This window comes from Rhipicephalus sanguineus, chromosome 1 (genome assembly GCF_013339695.2).
Source record: "Rhipicephalus sanguineus isolate Rsan-2018 chromosome 1, BIME_Rsan_1.4, whole genome shotgun sequence".
Taxonomy (NCBI): domain Eukaryota; kingdom Metazoa; phylum Arthropoda; class Arachnida; order Ixodida; family Ixodidae; genus Rhipicephalus; species Rhipicephalus sanguineus.
Genome location: NC_051176.1, coordinates 172,582,220 through 172,608,558, shown reverse-complemented (window position 1 = coordinate 172,608,558; position 26,339 = coordinate 172,582,220). Strand labels below are relative to the sequence as shown.

Sequence of the window (26,339 nt, the reverse complement as noted above, 5' to 3'; positions counted from 1 at the left end):
CAAGAAGTTCCCATGAAAGAGTTTGCGGGGGAGGTCATGGCACCCCTTCTCCTATCTCACGCCTCTGATCAATAAATATTGAGGTGGCGCATGAATGCTAGTGTACTGAGATATGTGTGAATATGCTTGAGTATGAAAGACGTTATAAGGCTGATAGTAATGCTGCAGGCGAGTAGATAGGACCATAAGTCGGCGACGAAAGGTGGAGCTCACTCGGACTCACTCAAGAAATATTTTTTTTTTGCGCTTAGGGCTCACTCGGACTCACACTCGCCAATATTTTCCTCAACTGGACCCACTCGGACTCAGACACACTAAAATTTTCTTCAGTGGGACTCACTCGGACTCAAACTCACCAAAATATTACTCACGCGGACTCACCCAGACTCAGACTCACGGCCAGGTCTGAGTCTGAGTGAGTCGACTCATGATTGAGTTTGTCGACCTACGCTAAGCAGTATTCCTGATATTGACAAAAAAAATGTGCTGTATACTTGTCTCCTGCTAAATACTTGTTCGAGTGAGCCGTCAGTAGATTCTCATTCATCTGTTTTCGCAAGGCGTAGTTTGTATTTCCAGCTGCGGCAGCTGCATTTAGGTAAGGCGAAGTGAAAAAAAAAAAAAAGCTCGTATGCTTATAGTAAGGTTTGCGTTAAAGAACCCCAGATAGTCAGAGTTATTCCAGAGATTTCAAAACGTGATTTGACGATTAAGCAAAATCGTCTCATCTATTCAGAACAGATCCACTTTTCCGCTTTTCAACATGCCGACGAAATTAGCGCGTGTTTGATGCGTTCATTCATTGACTGGTAGTGACTTGCACGCCTTACTTCTTACACAACATCAAAGAAACGCCGTCCGCTGCGTGCATCCCGGATATGCGTGTGTAGAACAGCTGCCCATCAAGTTTGAATGCCAGCGAGAGCCCGGCGCAGCTGCTTAAACTGTCAGGATAGGCGTCTTTTATATGTCGAGAAGCTCCTTGGCCGTGTTCAAACAAATACATGGTGCCATATATCTTCGTTACATTCTAATGGAGACTTTTTAATACGCGAATATATTCGTAATTTGACCGCGTGGTCGCTTGTAAAAACTTGCATGAATCTCCTCTGCTCTTTGTGCGTGCATGTCTACTGTCAATTTCTTAAATTTGGCATTTGTAGCGATATCAGTTATTCGCTGATGAAGCTCCTATTCTGATTTTATGTGGTGACTCCACAGGCATTAAGTGTTCAACGCACGCTGTGACTAGGCGTTCGCATGTTGCGGATGCACAGCGCTTTTACTATGTGTGGTATAGCAGGTTATCCCTGACTTATATGATGAAACTAAGCATAAAATATTCTTCCGGTATTTTTACTTCCTTGCTTTTTTCCCTTTTATTTTTACATTTGTTACTCGCTGGGACGGACTTGTATTTGTCGATTGGGATAGTTGACCTTTCAGTGGCTTATTTTCTTAGGATGTCATTTTTTGATTTCTTTCAAAATCGAGGAAAATAAAGGCGACAGATGCGGAGCGCTGTTAGGGAAGTGCTTCCTGTGTTTCGCGTTTTCTTCCGTATTAACGCTTAACATGGGGCACGATCGGACACTGAACGACAGTATTCGCAGCAGTGCCTTCCAGTTGTACATGTTCTTACTTAGATTATAAGGATGTTGTCATGTGTCTATATGCATAACGAGTAAACGTAATGCCTTGTCTGTTCCGCAGGGGTCTACGTATGGATCATCACGGCTGGCATCGTCACTGGCGCCTTGCTGCTGGGCCTTGTCGTCTGGCTGGTAGTGTTCCGGCTACGCAGGTCTAAGCGCAACAGCGACTCGGCCGAGCCGCCGCTGCTTACACGGGAACCATGGCATCGAAAATCAACGTAAGTGAACGATCACTTGTCCCACTTGTGCCCGAACGTTCGACGGCACACGCGGGGGGGTCACTGTTTCATTTCATTCCTTTGCGCTCAATGTAATGCGAAGAACATTACAGAGCTAAGGAAGCAGCTTGATAACAGTGCTGTGTTGCACTAGTTGCCCGAACTGCGCATCACAGATTCGTTGTAGAAAGAGGGGGAGTGAACATGTGAGCCTCGTACTATTTTTCTGGTACGATAGCTGCTGGTTAGTTGCTGAAAGGCAAAATTTGCACCTTGTATACCCGTGTGTACGATAAGTATTATTGAATACATGCTTAGTAGAGCTTTGTCATGAAAAGCTCTGAAAACCCAAAAAAGTGTGTTATTCATGAAATAACCATAGGATGACTAACGTGGTAACATTTGTTACCCGTAAGTTTCACTAACGAAGTATCACACCGCACAGAAAAGCGGTTAAGGTGAGGTTGCACGGTGACCTGCAAATCAAGCTTTAAACGAGGATGTGTTATAATTTTAGCTAATATGTCATTTAAATATTAGCTAAAACTGCTGCTTGGGCGAGTTGGTTCATGGTTAAGATAGATTTACCAGCGCAAAAAGACAAAACACTTAAGAAGGAACACACACACACAGCGCTGTGTGTGTGTGTTTCTTCTTAAGTGTTTTGTCTTTTTGCGCTGGTAAATCTATCTTATTTATATATTAGCTCGACTGCTGACCTTCAGGTCAGTAGTCGAGCACCAAATCACTAGACCACGGATCAAGTTAAATTCATGACGTGTAGATATCGGCACCCTTCTGTGATAAATACATGTATCAGGTTTATCCAAGTATGCTTTCGTTTTTTTTTTTTTTGCTTTCTATTGCACCAGTAAAGCGTCATTGTATTTTAGACTCAACCATGAGCGTTGTACTGACTAGCATGCAGTTGCGTCGTTGTTACCGTGTAAAAGGTCAATGTTATTGCAACAAAAAAATAAGAAGTTGTAGTTAGAAATTTCCTAAAAGGTAAATTATTACCTGTAACGCTGTATCAGTAATTAATTACTCCACAATTAAGACTGATTTCTAAAGAAAAATCTGTTATAGACGCTTTCTGGCAGTATACATGGCGTCGCCGTCACCATTGCGTTTTCCGGCGACCCGACGCAGCTGTTCGAATAAAAGTTTTCAACGTGATTTTTCTTTCTTGCTCTTAGCATTTTTTTCGAACTAACGCATGTTTCGCGTCTGTTCAACCGTTTTCGTAGGCCAATCCGCAATATATATGCAGTCTAACGTAGCTATACCGTGCGGAGGTGCATGAGGTTTTCGTGGCGCCAGCGGTAGCTGTGATGTTCATACCGGTGGCACCCACATCGGTGGTGCCGCGTGGTCGTAACGGGGAGCATTCTCGAATTCTTCCCATTTTGGGCAGCTACCACTACGAAATGGTGTTCCTGGACGCTGCGCCTCTGGCCCCGGACGCTACACAGGGTTCTGACCACGTCCGTGTGGAAGTGGCGCTTGAAATACCGGATGGCTTTCGCATACGAGTATGGTACGGTGTAGGGAGCCTATATGCAAAATCGCTTTTGCGTTCAGGACCCTTCTCATGGTGGTAGGGAGAGCATCACCCATAACACGTAGTGGGAGGTAGTGTCACAAGTAACGACATCCCAGAGCATGCTAGGCGCGTTCTTGCATAGCAACCGGGGCCGACTTCCACTATTTATTTTATTATTTATTTATTTATTTATTTATTTATTTATTTATTTATTTATTTATTTATTTATTTACTTCATTGCGGCTTTTTATGTGCCCGTGGGCTTAGCACTTGGTTTGTCTGTCGCCTTGCAAGAAATCCAAACAAGACAGAAGTTCAGGGAAGATGGGAGATTGAATTGATAAGAAAGCGTTCAACAGGGGATGGCGCCGAAGGCAACGGCCACAACGTTTGGACAAGAGGCGTTTCGAGTAGGCATACAGGGCGCGATAAAGTGCAGTGTGCCGTTACAGTTTTGTGGGAAAAGATGCTTTTTGCCGTTTCCTCGTGGGGGCTGTCATTGCGCTCGTATTACCGTACCGCGACAGAAGCAGGTTCCCATTCGACTATCTGTCGCTTGATAATTTTTTATCGTCGATTATTTGCGGGCGGTCCTGAGCGCTCTTGTTTTTACGGGCCTCGCATTGCATTGTCGTTCCTCAGCTTCGTCTGCTTCATGCTAAACGGCCAAACCACTGCACGTTGGCTCGCTCTGTATCTATACCAGGAGTTTAGTGCTGATCTCCGAAAAACAGTCTGCGATTGGAAAACCGTGGATTCATTAACGTTCGCATTCATTTCGTTTCGTGAAGGTTTTTGTTCACACACACACACACACACACACACACACACACACACACACACACACAACACACACACACACACACACACACACACACACACACACACACACACACACAAAACACACACACATATATATATATTATATTATATATATAATTATATATTATATATATATATATATATGTGCTGTGCATTGCCCAGAGAACGCTGGTACCTCTCATTTACCACTCCAGTTTCACCGACACCGGCCGCTAGGGGTAGGAAGAAATAAGACATTGAAAACAACACGCTGACAATCTTCATGGTTCATCGCATGCAGCCCAATCGCATGCACTTGGGCACTTTTAGATTACAAATACTTTTGCCCCGACGGCGATTATTTATCACGTCCCCCCAGTTTTGCTTTTTCTGCTCTCTATGCCGCGTTGTGGCGCTGCTGTCGCACATGGAAAGTTCCAACGTACGGTACTTATACTTCTACATAACTTTGGTGGCAGCGCTGGTGTATGTCATAGTGATACCGCACTCGCGCGCGTATTCTGTACTGCGCTGGGCGTTGTATTAACTGCTTCAGATTTTGGGCGAAGCTTCCAACTTTCAATTCTTGCTCGCAAATTTCTGCAGCAACTGCCGACAGTGAGTGAAATAAATAGCGACCAAATCTATGGCTGCTCAGTTCAACCTTGAAAGCAATGCCGCCTTCAACAGACTACTCCATATTACGCAGCTGTGGAACACACTCGGGTACTAGTGACGGAAGAACGCACATGTGCACACTGATTGATTGTTTTCTGATTAACTTGCTCTTTGTTCCCATCAAGGTTCAAATTCCATGCTAACCCCCCCCCCCCCTTCACACTATTATCGATTAGAGGAAAACGTTAGAGATTTTTAAAAATAGATCGTATGTTTCCCGAGTGCTCGGACATTTGTCCTCCATAGGACCAAGGTTTACATACATGAATACTTTATTTCCTTTTTTTTTAATTTAGCGAATCTGAGACTGTCCAAATTGCCTCAAATACTGCAGGTGACATCAGCGCGACGGCTTTTACAAGGAAAACAATGATATGGCAAAGTCAGTCAAGTGTTCTTATGTAATGTATAAGAGCACATTACCGCCACATATTACTGGCGTTCACTCTTCCACAGCTGTTACTGCAGCTGTCTCAGATGTTTTTATGGGCATAACTGGAACGAGGATTTATAATGACGGTATTCTTAGGCGCAAATCAGGATGACTAAGTGCGTGCTTTAGTGGTGCGTCATGTCATGTGCACGTGAGAAAACCGGGCGTCCAATGCTTACAAAAAAGGCTAAAGACGATGGTGCAGCCATGGCCAGCAAACGGCAAGTCCTCTATTTTCATCTCGAAAGGGAGGAAATGCTCATGCAGCGCAGGGTGCCGTGGTTGTCACACAAACAGTGCGCAGGGCGTTGCTGTTTTGAACCGAAGTATTTATTGAAAGATGTCTGCAGTCGCACTCAACGTGAAAGCTGCAGGAAGTGCGGAGCAGCGATTCGCCTTCCCTTCGGCGACGCTGGCGTTCCAAACATGCAGCCTGCTCGGCGTCCATGGCGGGAAAGGAAAACTTCATATGTGATGCAGTGGCGCCCTCTCCCATCTTCCTATCCCTCCTACTTATCCTCACTTCCCTTTCCCACCCCTTTGCTTACTATACTATACGTTGGCTATGCTCTACGTGGCTATGCTATACATGGTTTTGCCTGCGGGACGACATGAGATTACAGCAGACAGATGGCACAGGAGGACAGATGACAGCGTACGACAGCCCGTGTCCCTAACGTGCTCCGCACTTAGCACGTTTTCTTGCCTCTGTGGTAATGGCGTACTACAGCCAAGCACGAGGTAGCGGGTTCGACTCGTGGCCACATTCCGGAAGCGGTGGAATGTAACCTTATTGAATAAAGCAAATACCCGAAGCATGCTTCCTTGCTTTACTTTCAAGCCTTTTTTATATATAAGCCTGAGTTAGTTAGTTAGTTAGTTAGTTAGTTAGTTAGTTAGTTAGTTAGTTAGTTAGTTAGTTAGTTAGTTAGTTAGTTAGTTAGTTAGTTAGTTAGTTAGTTAGTTAGTTAGTTAGTTAGTTAGTTAGTTAGTTAGTTAGTTAGTTAGTTAGTTAAAGTCAGGTTTTATGGCACAAAAGCAGCTGAGGCTATGCTGTGCCAGCCACAAGGTGTTAAGTAATGAACAGGTAGAGTTTTGTAATTGTGTAGAGTAGTGTAAACCTGAACTGAGTATCACATACGTTTAGTGCTATTTTCACAGAGCCTATAAATGGTAACTGAAATATTCGCTGTAGAATGTGGAATATTACAGCGAAGCTGCGTATGGCTAAGATACGGGCGTGTGCAAAAAGTCTCGTTTCCTAAGGCTGCCCGAGATGGCAGTAGTTTTCCACACTGGAGTACGATGAGACTACGCTTAGGAGGTCCTCGAGCAACCTCGAGCGCCTTGGTTAATTCCAGAGGCACGACAGCCCCCGTTTCCTGCGATGAGAGCATCCTGCCGACACTACTTCCGTGTCTCAGTACACCATAAAAACCACCCACTACAGCAGTGGCACTAACTGAGAGAAACCAAGCTAGCATAAATACGATCGTTGAGGAGTACAAAAACTTCTCACCAAGACATGGATTTTGGAGCTCAGATGTGTCTTGTCCACCATGGCGACTTGTAGCACCTAATGTTGAACTTTCTATTGAAGGAATCATTCGCAAGCGAGACATGCTAGCAGCGCAGCAAATGGCATTATAGCAGATAACCTTCAGGTATCCTGGTTATATACAAGTTTATACGGACGGTTCTTGCCAAACAAATTCATCTACGGCTGCCTTTGTTATTCCAGATAGGGACCAAATCAAGACTTTTAAATGGTCTTACGCGACATCATCAACTGCAGCAGAATTATTCGCAATATTAGCTGTGTTACGATACATCAACTCATTAACAGAAGCAAATGATTGGGTCATCGTTTGTGATTAACAGGCAGCCTTATCGTCACTAAAAATGACATCAATTCGAAAGATTCGGCTTTCATTTACGAAGCATTAAAGGAACTTACAAAAGCCAGTGAAGAAAACCACACAATACTATTGCAGTGGATACCTGGCCACTGCAATATCCCTCGCAATGTTCCGGCGGATGAAGCAGCGGGACAAGCACATAACAAAAATAATACATCGAGAATACCTATAACAAAAAACGAATTAAAGCCCATACTGCGACAGATGTCAGCTCGTCTTTGCAAAGCGACATGGTTTGGTGGAAATTCTAGGTATTCAGAACTAATTTGCATTGACCTTACTCTTCAATTCCGGATCCCTTTAACGTTAAACGCTAGCAGGGCCTTTGAAACACTGGTGCACCGCCTCGGGCTGGGTACCGTGTACACAAAACACTTTTTGCATAAAGTTTCACGAGCAGAGAGTACAGAATGCGCATGCGGACACGTGGATCAAGATATACAGCATATTTTATGAGAATGCCCACGATATCATAACGAAAAACAACAACTAGTACGAGATTTCATGGCACTGGATCGTAGGCCCTTCTGCCTACGAAAAATCCTAGGTCCATGGCCAACACATACCTTCAAAAACGTGCACTATTAGCAGTCAAAAAGTTCCTAGAAAGAAGTGACATACTTGGAAATTACTGAGGAAAACTGTCAAAAGCTGATTTCATGCATACATTTTGACCTGACTGTGTCGCATGTGTCGCTTCATGTGCAAACTCAATTTGTATCCATATGACTGGAATTTGCGAATTTCAGTACCGTTATGTGACTGGACGTTTCGTGTTATTTACAGCTTAGACAGTGTTCATGTGATTACATTTTATGTGAACTATATTGTTATGTGACGACACTGTATCTTGTGTGTGTGTGTGTGTGTGTGTGTGTGTGTGTGTGTGTGTGTGTGTGTGTGTGTGTGTGTGTGTGTGTGTGTGTGTGTGTGTGTGTGTGTGTGTGTGTGTGTGTGTGTGCGTTTCCTTTTTTATGTAAATGGACTATATATGAACTATGCCTAGCTAATCTTTTACGCATTTTTTTCTCTTTTCGTTGCTGTGACTTTACCGTATACTACTACCTGTGAAAAGGGAGTAGCCGGCGCTAGACAAAAGTGCCAAAATTTCCGGAATACTATCTAATAAATAAAAATAAATAAAACCTGCAGATGCTGCGTCCGCGATCTGCCAGGACATGCGCGCGCCTTGGGGCAACAGCAAACAATTAAGAAAATATTAAGAAAGGTCTTACGGCCTTTAGGTGTGTGTGCGTGTGTGTGTGAGTGGGCGCGCGCTTTGCGTCGCGCCGCCGCCCGCTGCACAGCTTCGCTGGTCATCCACCTTCACATAGCGCAATGGCTCGCGATTGTTTTTTTTTTTTTTCAGGGGACTTAGTCTGGCTTAGTTATTTCAGCAGCGGTTGTTTGACCACGGCTTCCGTGTTACCATTTTTTAAAATCAATTTCTGAACGAACGTCATTTGATCGATATCGCGTGTATGCGTATACCTGTTGATAGAAAATGCCTTTTTGTAGGAAGCCGTCGGCTTGGAAGGCTCTGCCGATAGGCAGTAGTACTACAGGCAGTACTACGCTTGTACGATCATGCTACAAACGTAGATAACGCATGGTCAACGCGGGAAAATGACAGATCGCGGTGGTTATTCGATCCTCACTATGTTCTGAGCGTACTTGACCCGGGGTACACTGGACCCCGCATCACGTCATGACATCATGGCAAATTTCTTGCTTCCACAGAGGGAGCAAGAAACCAATAAGCAGTAATCTAAGGCGATGAAGGCTTAAAGCGCTCATGTATTCATGGCACCACGCACGTTCGTTTACTATCATGTGTATGAGGCTCCGTACAACTCAAGAGCAATACGGGGTGTTTGGAAGGTTACTGTGCCGTGAGAAAATAAACAAATACGTGATCATAACTATGAATGGCATCGTAGTTTGACGTAAGATTTAATGGCAAAAGCCTGCAGCTCGTCTGATTACGTACGTAGGGGGGGGGGGGGGCACGCACAGGACGGGCGTACGGGAACACACCTCAGGAGAGATATATACAGACAGCGACTGCCCAGTATGCATTGCACTGGTAACTCAAGCAGCCCTTCGCCGAGTATTCGTAGGGGGGGTTCAAACATTTTGAAAATTATTTTGCATGTGTGTATATATAGGCACACATACAAACGCATGCACGAACATGCATAAATTATGGCTCAAGCCCCCACTCCCCGATCCCAGAAAAAAATTTCTGGCTACGCTACTGGTCCCAAGGTAGGTGCTCTTTAGTTGTTAGTAACTTCACTCGGTACTGCATAGTCAAAGCAGAACGCACTTGACAACTTTTCGAATGCTACATGTGCAGCCGATGTTCTGGTAGGTGTATTCTCTCGAGTTGGTTTGTCGTTCGGTTGGTGCGTGCATATGAGCATGTGGATACACGCACACAATTTCTTGAATTATAAGTCGACGCTCTTCCCCCTGCCTTGCTGCTTATACTTCTATGTAAGAAGAAAATTCGCAGGAATGAAACTAAAAAAATAATTTCATGGTGCTAACCATTACAGAGCACCGCAGGGCTTAATCGTAGCGTCGTCCGTGCAGGCTGTCGCAGCCTCTGGCCGGTGTGCTGCCGACCAAGTCCTGCGGGCTCGACCTGGGCCCAGCGCCATCGCTGCTGACTCCCGAGTCGTTCGACGTGCAGCCGTCCCAGCTGACCGTCACCGAGCCGGTGCAGCCTGTGGCGCGGCCGGGATTTGTCCGCTGGAACTCCTTCTGCTCCCCTTCGGCCGAGGGCCTCGTCGGAAACCTAATGCCCAAGGGTTGCAACGTCGGGTGAGCCCCGCCTGCTCTCCAAGGGCCGTTGGTTCAGAAAAAACATTCCTCATGGTTCGAAATGGTCGACCTAAAAAAGACGAGAATGGAGCACACGATGCTTCCAGACAGCTGGTTCTACGTTAGGAAAAAGGCGGCTTCGAGAAATTACTTTCGAGCAACCACGTTAGTTCATACATGTTCCAGTCGAGAGTAAGTCAAGTGCATTTCATCTTGTCCAACATGTGTCCAGCAGGGAGCAGAACGTATGTGTCTGATCGAACGAGAGCCAGTAACCACCGTCGCTTATACAGGCTGTTTCTTTAAGACAATACAGATTTTTAATAAAAATCCAATGACAGTAAGGCTCCTGCCGTCTTCGCACTCGAATTCCACGTCGAGGCGGAAATACTTTGCCGCAGTTAAAATGACACTGTTGCGACTAATTAACAAAAACTCGATAATGAACTTCTTAATTATTGACTTGAGGGCGGGTGTTTATATTACAAAGTTGTAGTGCGTGCCACTTTATGGCATACCTATTTTTTAGAAATCACAAAAGTTGCATGTAGTTCGAGATATTCGTCATCGAATTTCATGGGCGAAATCGAAACTGATCTCGCATGCAAGTCGCGCACGAAGCGCGACCGTTCTGCTACGTCAGACCGCAACTAGCCGTCACATGGGATTTGAATGACGGCGCGCCGCGGCTGTATATTTTCGTGAAAAGCTGCGAGTCATCTCACTTGTGCCCGCGCATCGCCCTACTTTTGCGCGTAGTGTTTGGTGCTTATCTGTTTCTTTAGAACTGTGCACAAGAAAACTGTAATGTCAGCCTTTTATTTGTCTGTGAAGAATAAAACTCAGGGGGGGCCACTGCGGCGCTTCTTCTTGCAGACAGGCGAAATAGTTGCTCGCGCCTCTTTATAGTTTAAGAAAGAAACAGATAGGCGCCAGTCATCGCACGCAGACATTAAGCTGTCTACTCGTGTATTACAGAATGCTTGCCGATTTTGCTGACCAGATTCTGCTTTGGCGCGCCTTCATTCAAATTTCATCACTTCCCTGTCACGTGTCAATACGATGTTCCGCTGCGCTTTGTGCGCGCCGGGCGCGATCAGTTTCGATTTCGCCCTTGAAGTTCGACGATGAGTATATTAAAATACGTGCAACTTTCGTGATTTCTAAAAAATAGGTATGCCACAAATTTGAGCGCGCTACAACTTACTAATATATATAAAAACCTTCCCTCAAGTCATTAATTAAAAAAGTTAATTAACGAGTTTTGTTCATTAGTCGCAACAGTGTCATTTTACCTGCGGCAAAGTACTTCCGCCGCGACGTGGAGTTCGTGTGCGAAAACGACCGGAGCCTGACTATCACAGAATTTTTATAAAAAATCTGTATTGTCTAAAAGAAAAAAACACCCATAGCTTCCACCGCATTTGCGCGTGAGCCATTGGCGTAGTTAGGGGAGCAGATGGAAGCTTATTCCCCTACGCCCATTGTACCTACACACGTGCGCGCGCACACACACGTCCCTGGTGTGAGCTGACTGTTGGAAACAAATGAAAGTGGAAGCGGTGAGAGCTTCTACTCACTTGAGGCGGTTGCTATAGCTGACCCTGGCCCAGATATCTTCAAAGATTACGGCGCGGGCCCAGCCTCACGCCGACAGGTGACATCACCTGTCGCGAACAACACCCTTCGCGAAAGCGACCACCTTTATTCGTGATGACTTCATTCGCGGCAACGCGACCCGTACCTTTACTTTATCAGCCGTTGCTTATCGCAAGCGTTGAAGAGCAAAATTCTGAAAATTAATTCCCAGGTTTTCTTTTAGATTAGATAAAGCAGTGCCCTAAGAACGCAAAACAATATTTCAAACTGTAGCCAGCTGTAGGACACCTCGGCGTTCGCCACTGCTTTGCTGCACATACATCCTCGAAGTTTCTAAAAGCAAGCAAAAAGGTTGTGAGGCAACCGCACTGTTCACTTCGGCAGCAATTCGAAGAAGCCCGGAACTGAAAAAAGCTTCCGCGGATATCCGGCGAACTGGTAAGGACACAGCGTTCCAGCCGCAAGGCATCAGAAGTACGGTACTCGCCGGGTTTTCGCAAGACCGGCCCCAGCCAACGTTACTAGAACAAACTCAGTTTAAAAGCTCCGCCGGAGAGGCGGTCCGCGTGGCGGTCGTGAGAACTAGTGGCGCTGCAGTCACGTCTAGCTCCCGCGGCTGGCGCTGTTGTGATCGGCGCCGCTGATGTACGAGTGCACGTGGGTTACAGCGTCGTCTGCGCTTTGTTAGCTCGTCATTTTTGCGACTGTTCTTGACCAGACTTAGCGTCTTGTACGAAGACACGTGCATGATGTACGAAGCGTAACGAGGGCGAACAGATTCACAGTGCGGTATGCCGACTTGCTTTGCGCCGGGCTGCAAGAGCGGCTACCGCAACGACGACTCCGCTTCACGATACTTCTTCGGACCTGCAAAAGACCCCATACGCCATTCAAGCTTTGCATCGCAAAGATAGAAAGCTTACTGCGAAATGCAAGGTCTGTGACGTTCATTTTCAGAGTGACGATATTGTAAAGCACTATCGTCATGTCGTTGCGGGACAAGAAGTTTTGATCCCAAGTAGAAAGTGGGAACTCGCGCCAGGTGCCGTGCCGCGCTTGTTCCCAGTATTTCCACCCCACATTTCAAAGCCATAATGTTCGGGGTTTAGGCGCAAATCCCCCCCTCCCCCCCAAAACGCACGGCGTCTCGCGAAAGCCCAGTGCCCACTTTGGAGGAGACGCCAGAAATAGAACAGCAAAACGAAAGGCACGCGATTACCTATATACGCTACCGAGACTCAGAGTTGCATCACACTAACATTCGACCAGTTGTCAGCTGTCGCTATGCCTTCAAAGCAGTGGTTTTTCGAGAGATTTTACGACGAGGTATTGAACAAGATGTGCGGAATATTTTACACTCGCCGGCTCGGGAACGGGCTGCTCAGCGCAAAAATTTGACACGGTACACATAGAAAAGACGAGGACCAGCGCTGGTCCTCGTCTTTTCTATGTGTACCGTGTCAAATTTTTTGCGCTGAGCAGTTTAATAATGGAATACCAACTAGCCCAATCCCACACTTTGCTTCGGGAACTGAGACTTACTTGAGCAAAAGGTAATTGTAGTTGACGAGCAGTTTAACTGCGTAGTAAACGGCTACAGCACGAAACGCAAACGGCTGTCGTACAGTGTAAGAAGTGCTGCGCGCATGGAACATCTGCTCGGTGAAGTTGAAAAACTGGAGTTGTGCGAAGGAGTCAATACTGACGACTCTTCTAGCGACAGGGTAAGCGCGAATAACTGCTCGGTGCTCACATCACGGCCAATCTGTTCGAATTGTTTAAGGCACCGTAGAAGGATGCGACGTAGAAAGACGAGACACCAAAAATAAAACTATCCGCTGAAAAAATTGCTCAGAGACGACATCTATTCGATGTAATGGCACACTGAGATTTCATTTACCGAGTTCTCGTAAAATTTTCCGATTTTGGGTCAGTATCCCTTGAACCGTCGCGAAAACGTGTCTTGTAAACATTGCAAAGCATTGGTGATGTTTTTCCAGAAAGTTTTTTTCAATAAATTGTAGAAACATGAGTACTGTTTTTCTAGAACGTTTTTGTATCTCGAGTAAGTACGCTTCTTTGTACACTATAAAGGCTTTCACAAACGTGTTCGGTTGTTCTTGGTCTAGATAAGGCGGCAGCGGCTAAAATTGTGGTGGTAGTTATAAAAATTACTCGGAAAACCCTCATTCGCTTAGAAACTCCTATGCTTGGAAGTTAAGCGCAATGTAGACAGCTCAAATATTGTCACAGGGCCGTGACGTCGACGAAGGCAGCAGTCAGCAGGTCCGAGATGAAACTCTTTATTTGGCCGAACTTGTGGCCGGGAAACCGAAAGTCAAACTACAGCAATATACTCAGAGCGGCGAACAGAGCGTGGATCAACTGACCAGCGGTCAAGCGCGTCGGCTTTTATACAGGCGCTATCGAACTTTCCAGTGATATCGCTGGTGGCGGCGTTATCTCTCGACAAAGCTGGAACATTCGCGTACAGCGCGCAATCTTACCAAAACGATCTAGTACAATCGCGAAGCTTCTCGAACACTGCTTCGCGGACAGCGTCGAGCGTTGATAACAGTCCTTGCTGGTCAAACCCGAATACATCAAAATAAAACAAGTGGGCGAGGCAATATAGACCGAACATCGATTCTTAGCCTTGAACAACGCACGCGGGCCAATGCATACAGACGACCTTATGCATATCCACCTAAGTATCCACCTAACTAGTACAATAAGAAAGTTGCTGCGCGGCGGACCGCAGCCTTATGCCGTGCCAGCAGACGACGCGCCGATAGTAGCGCAAGACGGAACTGCAGCGCCGCTAGTTCTCGCGACCGCCGTTCGGACCACCCTCCTCCGCTGGCGGAGATACGGAGCTTGGAAACTGAGTTTGTTCTAGTAACGTTGGCCCCAGCTGCATATGCGGTAACGTACGTCCGTGCTCCTTTGAAGAACGAAGTCTATTGCAGGCATGCAGTTGGCTGCTCATAAATCTATAAGCTGCTAGGTTTGAAAGGGCTCTATAACCTCCCTCCATGGTGCGTTCCTTTTGGATTGCATTCCAGCACTCTTCACGAGATGGAATGCTTCACTCACCCCATGCGTTAAAAAACCTATCGCTTGTTTTGCAGTCACGGAGGCTCAGAAAGCGTTGATTTTTACACAGCTGCGTATAGAATGCGCAGTCCTCTAACTTTACCGTGCGCATGTATCACTGCTGATAAACATCTCTGTAAAGCAGGCTGCCAGTCGTACAGAAACATCGGCATTTGAAGAGGCTTCGGATGCCTTGATGCCACGTTTGTTTGGCGACATGCCCATCTACGTTTCCACCTATCACAGTACTTTTCTAGCATGATTAAACGTATCGCTAACTTGACGCAACACCTCCAGACACCTGTGACGTCTTTGGTACTGCAATCCAGTCTTAGTTTTAGTTCAGGCAGACATTTCCCCGCTTATTTTTGACCGGTTAACGTGAAGACAATCGAATTTATCAACATACGATTTTTTTTTGCGGCACCTCCAAAGCGCATACATTTGTGAAATTTCTGAAGATTAATTAATTGTTCCTCCAAATGCACACGATATTGCTGCGACGTTTCGTCGTCTTACGCAAGCAGCTTAAATTTTGTGCTTGAAATTGCATTTAGCAGCTACATCGCTAGTTTAAGAAGGCTTCTTGTTGGGCGACACTCACACCGACACCACGAGACGACGGACGGAGCGCCACTCACAACCGCGTTATTTCACAGAAAACACGGACGTATGTACCTTCAACCTGCACTCACGCGCATACATACATACATACATACATACATACATACATACATACATACATACATACATACATACATACATACATACATACATACATACATACATACATACATACATACATACATACATACATACATACATACATACATACATACATGCATGCATACGTACGTACGTACGTACGTACGTACGTACGTACGTACGTACATACATACATACATACATACATACATACATACATACATACATACATACATACATACATACATACATACATACATACATACATACATACATACATACATACATACATACATACATACATACATACATACATACATACATACATACATACATACATACATACATACATACATACATACATGCATGCACACATGCATACATGCATACATGCATACATGCATACATGCATACATGCATACATGCATACATGCATGCATGCATGCATGCATGCATGCATGCATGCATACATACATACATACATACATGCATACATGCATACATGCATACATGCATACATGCATGCATGCATGCATGCATGCATGCATGCATACATGCATACATGCATACATGCATACATGCATACATGCATACATGCATACATGCATACATGCATACATGCATACATGCATACATACATACATACATACATGCATGCATACATGCATACATACATACATACATACATACATACGTACGTACACGCGCCTGCGCGCGCGCGCGTGTGAGTGTCTCCAGTACTTTTGCAAAATCTTTCAATGAACTTAGTGGCAGCTGAAAACTCACGGAAACTGCTATAAAGTGCTAAGAGGTCCTTTGTAAAGTGCCTGACAAAACATGCAGCTTGCGTGCAGGAAAAGATATAGTACACACGCTGGTCGAACTGCCATCCATTTGCAAGGAAGACATGCATGTCAGAAGGAGGGATAAGAGGAAGGCAGGGAGGTTAACCAGTGTAAGTACCGGCTAGGTGCCCTGCGCTGTGCAAGAGGTTAAACGGAATAGAAGGTGATGGATGATTAAAAGGTGCAAAATAATCACGTTAGCGAGCATTTTCTTTGATGTGGCCTTTACTAAACGTGCCTCTACTTCTGCGACATTTTTATTCTACTTTTTGGCCTTCACAAACACAACAGTGTCGTATACAGCATGGTTTGAAATGCAGACATCTGTCCGCGTCTAAATGAGGCAGCTATAGCGCACAGGAGTCGTGGTTACAATGCTCAATTTAGAAGTGCACGATGGTGGAGTGGGTCTCGGATATCTTTTACATAGCATTGTTCCGGGCTTGAACAAAAGTGTAATGAACGAATGAACGAACGCGATCGGCCCATTTCCTTGACTCATGGATTCTGTTCCTAGCTAAAAAAGAAAAGCCATTGATGGATACATAACAGCACCAGTGACACCGCATATAACTGATGATATAGGTATGGAACAGCGCACCCAGTGGTCATCACTCGTATGTCGTTGCTGAACAGCGCTACAGAACACACACAAGAGAGGACACAGGGATGATCGCTGACTGCCAACTGAATGTTTATTGTGTTGTTCACACCACGTAAACCTTGAGTTGGCAGTCAGTGATTTTCCTTGCATCCTCACTTGTGTGTGTTCCCGTAGCGCTCTTTGGCAATGTCAAGTTCGTACCAACTAGCTCGCGCACATACCTTTTTGACATCACTAGTTTGTAAAGTTCCGCAGAAATATTAGCAATAAAGACGTCCTCTCTCTAAACGTAATGTTCTCGTTCTCTTCTTTGTCTCCTTTTGGTTAATATTTACCGCTTTCGCTCTGATTGGGTGCCCGCGTGACCTGATTTTAACCGCACGTGCTTGGTGTTTGCACTGTTGCGGAGCCACTGGGTATGGCTAAACCGAAAAAGTCAAGCGAAGCGGTACGTGCTGTAATGCTTTTAAAATATATTGCAAGTGTGAGGATTCAGATGCTTTTAACAGTCTGGATGCGGCAAACAGCGTTTGTTGCGACTTAGTTTTACGTGACTTTGCGATATATTCGATACTCGCAGCTTGCCTGCGTCTCGAAGAGAAGCTATAGTTCGTTATGCGAAGCGTCTTCAGAGACTCGCCTGAAAATTTTGCGCAGGAAAACGGAGCACCGGTGAAGTACTTTTCTTGATTTCTTTCGGTCTTTTTTTTCCTACCAGGTTAACATTTATATTTATATGTCCTGAACTCTGACTAGAGTTCCACGCCAGCCAGCCACCGCTGCACTGCTCACGGAATCCTCGCGACAAGACAGTTAAAGGGGCCCTGCAACACTTTTCGAGCATGCTCAAAAAGCGCTGCCGATCGGTAGTCGAGGCTCCCGAGAACACGCGAGCCAAATATTATAGCGATGCGCACGGCCTGGAATTTACAATAAATTCTCAAAGTCAGCTGAAAATCGCTCGCTCTTCTCTCGACAAATCATGTATTAGTCCGCAAAATATGACGCGATTGTCGGCAGTTCCACCATTGGCTGATGTTATAATCACGATAACACCCTCATTATTACTTTCGTTGTTAATTTTGAGTTCAATAAGTAGATAATATGTATGTTTATATTATGTTATTGCGTTAAAAACACCGAACAAATATTAATATTAGCACTTCCGGTCTCACCGACAGCTCGTCTGCTCGTAGTTGCGTGGTTCCGTTTTCTTCGCCATGCGCAGTGCCGAAAACGTGAATATTTCTGTGCTTTTGACCATCGCCGGTTGCTGTTGAGAGTGGCAGCCGTTCGAGTCTTGCCTCGTCAGCTGAGAACTGCATCGTCGGCACGTTCTCACGACCGACCGAGGCAAGGGCGCAGCGTGTCTCCGATAACAATGCTGGCGTCCGGTAATGGCGGCGCTTCGGGTGCCGTCTTACGAGGCGGTGTATCGGAGTATGGGCCGAAACCGATCTCAGCTGTCATTCGTTCCAAACAAGCGCGCAGGTTTGCTTCCATGGTTGGCAGAGCGATGAAAACACTACGGCGTTCGAGGTGCACACCCAACATTACCAAACCGACGCGCAGTTTTCAAGCACGCGCGATACACAGTGCGATCGACTCCGCTCGACGAGAACGACGCAAGCCGACCGGAAGTGGCGGCACAGACCACGTGGTTGCGCCCAGACGTCAGAGAGAAAAAAATGAAGAAAAAAACTCCGCCGGCGCTCTTGGGCGGAGCCTCGCTCCTCTGCGCTCCCTCCGTCGACTCGCTGCCTAGCTTTCACGCGCGCTCGCGGCGTTGAGTTGAGGGAGAAAGCTGCGGAACGTGATCTCTATAATTTGGTAACACCACTTAGACTTGACGGATTCGAAAAATTTTTGCGGCATATGACTCGTGAAGAGTCACACATCAATAATGAGACTATTCCAATATAACTAAGAAAGGTGTTGCAGGGCCCCTTTAAGTGTATCGAGGACAGATTTTGTATTCAGAATGAGTAACTCGGCCCAGTGTAGGCTGCTTATGAAATTGTTATATTTCTCACCACGAGAAAATGAAGTACTTCTTATTTTTATCTAATTCTTTCTAAAAATCTCACTCGCCTCGCTGTGCATACATTCCAGCGTTAAAAAGATACGATGGCAACTATTCAAAAGATAAATTATTCGTTTTGCGCTAGTTCACCAGGTCACATGTAAGCAAAAAAGCACATGCATCTGTCGAGTGTATACGGAAAACATAAGCAGACATACTTTTTTTTTCCTGACTTATTTAACATGACGTGTAACAAGGGCAACGTTTCTTTCAGGTTACCAAGTGTACCATAAACACGACAACTTACGCAAATACGCATATATATGTAAACACGCCGTGTTAGGAACAACTTGCTTGTGACGCCGCACGTTTTAATTTTCTGCCATCTCTGGTGCCCTGTGCGAGCAACTGCCTCCATTGTTTTACTTGCTGGACATTTCAGCTTAAACTCTTTGACAAAAAGTAAACGCACTGTGCTTACTTCCTGTGCTTTCTTGCCCTTCCTCGTTTTCTAATCTGAATGAGTCCCGAAAATCTCTAACGTGTCCTTGTTATTTTGCTTTTTCTCTGTTTGCACAGTTCTAGTAACCCTGACCAAACACGCTCCTATCAGTTTTGGGTTCAACACAGCTTTTGCCGCTCCCCACGCTCCCGCGGCCGCCTTTTCATGCACATCTGTGCACCCGGCTTGGAGAAACTCGGCGAAGCGCAAAAACAGTGCCTGCGGTGGGTATGCGTGCACACACAGCTCAATTCTCGAGCCACGTCACGCACTCCAAACAATTTCATGCACAATTTCCCCTTTGCACTTTTTTTTTTTTCTAGATTGCCATATCCAACTACGCGTGTATAAACAAACGCTCCGGCACGGCGCGTTGCATGTATGCTGCATGATGCTGGCTGCGGCTATCGCATGGCACGTGGAAGTCACACCTTTTGTTAAAAAATGGGCATGCTTGTTTATTTTTTAACCGCGCCACCAGATCGTGGTGGTACAGTTATGCATGCTTATAGCGTTGCTCGAAAATGAAGCGTCATTATGCGACAAGTTTGCCTCTTTCCAGAATACTACGCCCATACGTTAAGTGCAGTGCATGCTGATAAGAACGACGGCGTACCAGTGCACGGCACTGACATAGCCTGCACCTCGCACAGCCTGGATCAGGTGCACAAACTGTGACGCCTCGTTCTCTCTGTGTGGCTCAGGGAGTACTGTTTCCACCTAAATTTAGCCTCACCTTCTCGTATAGCCAGTTTCATGTAAGAATGACGCTCATGAATAGCTCCACCAGTTAGTCACCCCATTATGTGGGCCGTATTTTATACTGTAATATATTTATTTCATTGGTCATAGGAAGGACAGCTGCTTGACGAAAACGTTTCGGATGATTTCGAGATTTGGAGTCAGCAGCACTCCATGCAATACGAGTGAGCGCAGAACGCAAAGCTCACCTTTCCTTCACCACCGATAACTCCACATAGGCGATTGGAATCGCACAACATTTTCGTCTCATCTGACGTCATCCCGTCAGTGCACATAATTTGCATGTGTTCGTTGCTGCATGGACACAAGCACAAGCAAGTGCATGTACTTACGCACTACAAGGCTGGTGGAACCGCTTTCGCTGCTTTTCTCGTTCTGTTTGCGTGAAAACCTCCTATTTTCCCGAACTTCATGTAAAAAATGCTCAAGGGAAATGTTACTCTCTGCTAGATTTGACTCCACAAAGCAACGCGCACTGCAGGAACTATAAGACACGTCGTAATCAAAAGGGGAGCTCCAGGCTAATTTAGACGATGCGCACTCGAATGTGGGTACGGGAGGGTTTTTACATTCAGTCCCTACACCGAAAGTCGCCGGTCCTTTCCTGGAATAGAACTCGTGATATCGTGCTAATCCGCGTAACGCAATATCTACTGGACCAATATAGATCCTTACAAAAGATGGTTCCGCTGCCGTGTTATGCTACGGGAACCAAGAGGTCTCTGTAAACGTATCTCATGGCTTCTGATAAAATATAAAGGTTGTCTCGCTTAGCTTTGCGTGTTGTGGGATTACCCTATGTGCTAAAAACGAAGTTAGGCAACTCAACTAAGCGGAATACACAATCTAACGCAGGTTTCGTGAAAGAGAATACTGTCACCCATCCGAGTGTGGCTGTTGTTCTTCTGGGTAGATCAAAAATCGGAAACTCGTATCTGGTTAGTCTCCTTGCTTTTTCTCTTTTTCTCTCTTAGGTATATAACAATTTTTAATTTATATCAAAGTCAGTTGGACGGCAGTTCTATTTCTTTTTCCTTTCTGGCTAGACACTCTCGCAAGCGAACGCGCACACAACGCAGTTTGGGCTGATACTGGCGCATTCGATTGGGAGAGGTCAAATACGGGCTCTAATCCACCACACCACTGTGTTCTTCACATATTAATGGTTACAGCAATCGATCACAGTGGTTGTGCATTTTTATGCGCGCTGCTACTCGTTCGGGGTGCAAACAAACGAAAATGGGTACCAAAATGTGTTTGCATTATGAACTGCGATGCTCAGTGACACACCAGGGTAATGTGATATTCTGCGTCAAAGGCCAAACGCGGGGTCTGTCCCGCTGTGACCGACCCAGACGCTCCAAGCAATCGGCAACGCCTGCTACGAGTCTCCTGAAGGTCACCTGACGTGATATCAAAGCTACTGGATTAGTATATACATGTACCTTCCTGAATAAATGTGGTTTGATTTTAGCCCTTGTCCCGTTTACATCTCCTTCTTCTGTCCCCGTCTTAGCGTGCTAAACATTTTTAAAGATGTCAGCCTATCCGGCTATTTCAGGCCAACACTGTGAATGCATAAGACGGCTGTTTCCAATATTTTCTATGTCCTTATGAACTGCTGTTCTATCCTGTATATCTATAGCGGTATCATATATCTATCGATGCAAAGCTTGCAGTCACTCACTACCCATGTGACAGGTTGGCATTACTCGTCGCACTTGCAACTACACAAACCACCATTGTTAATTCGTTCCAATTCATGCATACGATTCCAGGCTGTATTCTTCGGCGAAGAGTTCTCAGAAAGGTGCGTGAGAGAGCTGCAGACCCTATATTTAGGTTTTGTATTTAGTCCATCCTGCTAAAGTGTTTGAAACGGTAGGCTGGATGCAATAACACTTATAGTTACTGTGTCCTCATATTCACGAAGCATTTTTTTTATAATAACATATATTCGGTGGTCTCATGGTCACGGCGGGAGCTATGATGAATGACGTGTGCATGAGTGGGCGCCATTGAAAAAACGCCCATGCGTAAGGGAATTTTGCTAACAGCCCTGCTTCCTATCGCTGCAAGCGCGAGTTGCTCCAACGCTAGCTACACGCGCAATGATGTTGTTCGTTCAATAGTATTCTTCCATTTTCTTGAGTTGTGGGGCCAAACTTGATTAGCAAGTGGTCAGACAGGACGTAAGACGACTTGTCGAACCGGACGTAGCTGCGGAATTCAGTACTCACTAACGATCAGTAATCATAAATAAATTAGTTTCTAATTGACATGATAAGGTTGTTCTCACGGGGAACCTTAGCCGGGTCGTATCGACGTGCCGAGCTCGCGACGACAGACAATTAGAGAACTATGCACACGGGAATGTGTCAGTGAGTCTTCATTGGTCAGTCGGAGCGCATGTAAGTATTGGAACACGAATGAGGTTTTCTTTCCTTCGACAACACCGTCATTTGATCTTTGCTCTGTTGTGGTGTCACATCCCACCCGTCATCTCTCTCTTGTGTGGTTCCTGGGGGGCTCAGTGCGCTTAGCGTTCAGTTCGTTTCAGCTTAGCTGTGCAAGGGACGGGCTTAGCTCCTAGGACCTCATCGAAGTAATTGTTTTAGCCAGTGCGTAAATAAAGTACCGTGGCCTTATTATTAGGTAGTACTTACCCTACCCGACGAACCATGTGTTTTAAAGCAAAGGAAGAGTGATAAATATCGGGGGAGAGAGTGGAATAGTAAAATATGGCTATAGTATTCGCGGCGCAAGGACGGTGAACACATCAGCATTTTGAGGTAATAAGATCTGCTTATGGGTTGGGTGGTTTATTAGCACGAACAACAAAAGTTAAGCTCCGACAATAAACGCAACAGAAAGGTAAAAGCCTGGCAACAGCTGCCCGTACGCCGTGTCAGAGGGGCTGCTCGTAATATTCTGTCCGTTCTGTTTGTCTCCTTTTGCATAGAAACATGCTTTGGCCAAGTTCAGCAAAATGACTCTGAAGGGTCCAGCTTGCCTTTGTTACGCTAAAAGCCTACAAAATTTTGCTCAGTTACAATTTTAACGCCACTCTGCAATGCATTTTGAATGAAAGACAAGTTCGATGAGGAAAGCCGTTGCTGTATGGATATAAGACTAATATATCGGTCACGTAATGGCGGTATACGTGTTATAACTAATGCACCTACAACATGAGGATTTTAGTCATTTTAATGTCTTAGTTCTGAAACAACACAATGTTACGAGAAACGCTGTAGGCGAGAGGGGTAAGGGAGAGGGAGGGCTTCTTCAAAATATTTTCGACCTCCTGGTATTCTTTAGCGCGCCCCCCAGTATAAGAGCGTTTTGCATACTATACCGCTTCCATCGGAATGAGGCAAGTGGGCCTTCGCAAGTAACCATGGAACACCAACATACGTACCCTCGGAAAACCACTGTATGACATTTTCTTTCTTTCTTTCTTTCTTTCTTTCTTTCTTTCTTTCTTTCTTTCTTTCTTTCTTTCTTTCTTTCTTTCTTTCTTTCTTTCTTTCTTTCTTTCTTTCTTTCTTTCTTTCTTTCTTTCTTTCTTTCTTTCTTTCTTTTTGCCTGGAGAGAGGTGGCGTATTGCTGTCTTTGCACACACTGTCGCGCTACGGCAGCAAATGGGAAAAGGTTGCGCAGCGGGAATATTAGCTTTAATTGCGCCGGCGCTGGTATGCCCGAGGCACAGAACAAAAGGCAAGCTTGCTAGGCATCCGCACCATCTTTTTCAAGCTTCAAGGAGCACACGGCTCGCAGTAATGCCGTGAGGAATGTTAACGAGACCTGAAATGACACCTTATAGAAAGAAGCCATGAGGACGTTTCCAACATACTCGTAATCGATGATAATCTGCGTCACTCACTGCAGGTTCCAGACACAATGTCCATCTTAGTTTCAAACGGTCGTAGAGCGATGTTTCGCTATGATGACTTTTGAAGAGTTCTAGCTTCGTTCGACGGGGGAAGAGAATGTTTAGAAATGCTGGCACGTTGAGCAAAAGGGGCTTGAAGTCCTTTTTAATTATCACGACCCTACTATACAGTCACAGACTCTCTTATACAGAAAATGTGCTGCAATTAAATCAATTATTCCGAGAAATAGGACCGGTAGACTTCGATTACGTGGGAGTGCAGAGCGAATGATGCATTTGTCACCTCGTGACTGTGGTAGTCAGGCGGATCACTGTAGTCATCTTGAATGCATCGTGCTTGTTAATTACGACTGTTCGCACTTCCAGGGAGTCTCGTTTTTGGTGTTGCCGCAGTTATTTCCGATAACTGCTTATCTTTTCACAAAATTATCATATTTCGAGCTTGCCAACAGCATGATGAGAGGCATAAGGAGTGGGCATGTGACCGTGTCGGCTTATTTTGAGTATGCATGGCTAGTCATACATGGCAAAGTGAAGGTTGCACAAAAATATATTTGTGTCAGTGCATGGATATTCGTGGACAAAGTATGAAGCAAGCCAAAGTTGGAGCAAGATTTGCATGGGCACGCTTTGTAGCCCACCGCAAAGTTTTGCTGCGGAATGTAGAAAAGAAGGTTATTTAAAAAATCGGAAACTTGCTTCAGTGCTTTTTTTCTGGGGGGGGGGGGGGGGGAGTATTCAAAATGTGAAGTGTCATCTGTCAAAGTTTTAGCAGTTCGCCACACGACGTCTAACCTTGGAAGTGGCAAAGTGAAGCGGCACGCTGACCAACATAGCTGCATGCTTAGTTGCAGTTTTTTTTTTGTTGTTGTTGTTCAGCGGCATTTTCCCGCAACTGCGAAAGCTACTCGGGAGTCAGAGGATCCGCGACAACAATATACAGATGAGGCTGTTTTTCTTTTTTTTTTCGCTGTTTATTCAATCATGGGGAAAATGATTTTAATATATGTAATATCCGCGCGCGAAACAGCTGCGGATGTAGTTTTCGATGTCGTGACGTTACACTGATGCTGCTGTTAGCCCATAAATGTCTTCCTCTCGTTATCTGGATGCTTACTCTCACGTGTATATACTCCCCCCATATTATTATTGTTCTATAATCTTTCACCACGTCTGTTTTGCATTAACCTTGTGCCGACGGCAAGCGCTTACTTCCGTACGAATAAGGTAAAAATATTTAATTTGCAGTGGGCCGAAAATACTTTTTCCTAAAAAAAAACATGATTTTATGACAACGCAGTTAGAAAATACATGCATAGGTATCTCTTTAGTCACAAAATAAGTGACAAAATCTTACGTTTTGAAGCCCAAACTAATAGCCTAAAATTATAATAATAACAATAATTTGCGATTATGGGATTACATAACATCATAGTTTGATGCGGGACTACGCTAGTGTATTTTTCAAACCGTATTCAATGGACAAAATGACGCTCTAACGCTGTTTTGTAAATCGTGTTCAGAATGTGCATTTTTAGCGCGTTCTGTGTACCGAAAAGTTACCACAAAAACCGTGCACCCTGCTTGCGCACGTACTATACGCGTTTTTTACAGCAGCGCATAGAGATACGCCGAGCTCGCTAATTCAGTCTCAAAGTTATCGCTACTTCGCCACGCAGAATGAAATCGCACACGCGTTTTTTCTGTATGACCTTCGTTGTCATTCTTCTACTCTGCAGATTGTTTGGCTTTGGCTCTGGCGTTAAGACGTCGCGCTTGGCTAAACGCGCACCTGAAGTCTCGCATGTTCCTTCGTTATGGTTCTAGGCGTAACGTCAGCGAATAGGGAACTCCACAACTGGTGCGCACAGGAAAGAAATAAGCAGCGCAAAAATAAGCTGAAATGCCAACCTGACCATAATACCACGAACGTGAATCAGATTGCCCCGACGCTTCAAGCGAACTTGCTATGAGGGAAGATGGAGGGACTTCCTGCCGCAACCTCCAAATGCTTGATACATGCTGATACAAACGAACAGCCCCGCTAAGGTGATCTATAGTGGTTATGGCGCTCGACTGCTGATTCGAAGGTCGCGGGATGGAATCCCGGCCGCGGCGGCTGCATTTACGATGGAGGCGAAAATGTTTGAGGTCCGTGTACTTAGGATTTAGGTGCACGTTAAAGAATCTCAGGTGGTCGAAATTGCCGGACCCTACACTACGGCGTCCCTC

The 26,339-nt window shown here is 45.4% G+C and overlaps 1 protein-coding gene across 1 annotated transcript in view; it reads left to right on the top strand.

Moving 5' to 3' along the window:
* Positions 1 to 26,339, top strand: part of LOC119402380 (synaptotagmin-15) — a 171,530-nt gene that overhangs the window by 126,690 nt on the left and 18,501 nt on the right. Inside the window, exons 2-4 of the mRNA XM_037669528.2 lie at positions 1,714 to 1,873; positions 9,849 to 10,079; positions 19,531 to 19,677. Of these exons, the coding sequence (XP_037525456.1) occupies positions 1,714 to 1,873; positions 9,849 to 10,079; positions 19,531 to 19,677 (538 nt within the window). The remainder of the gene's footprint in view (positions 1 to 1,713; positions 1,874 to 9,848; positions 10,080 to 19,530; positions 19,678 to 26,339) is intronic.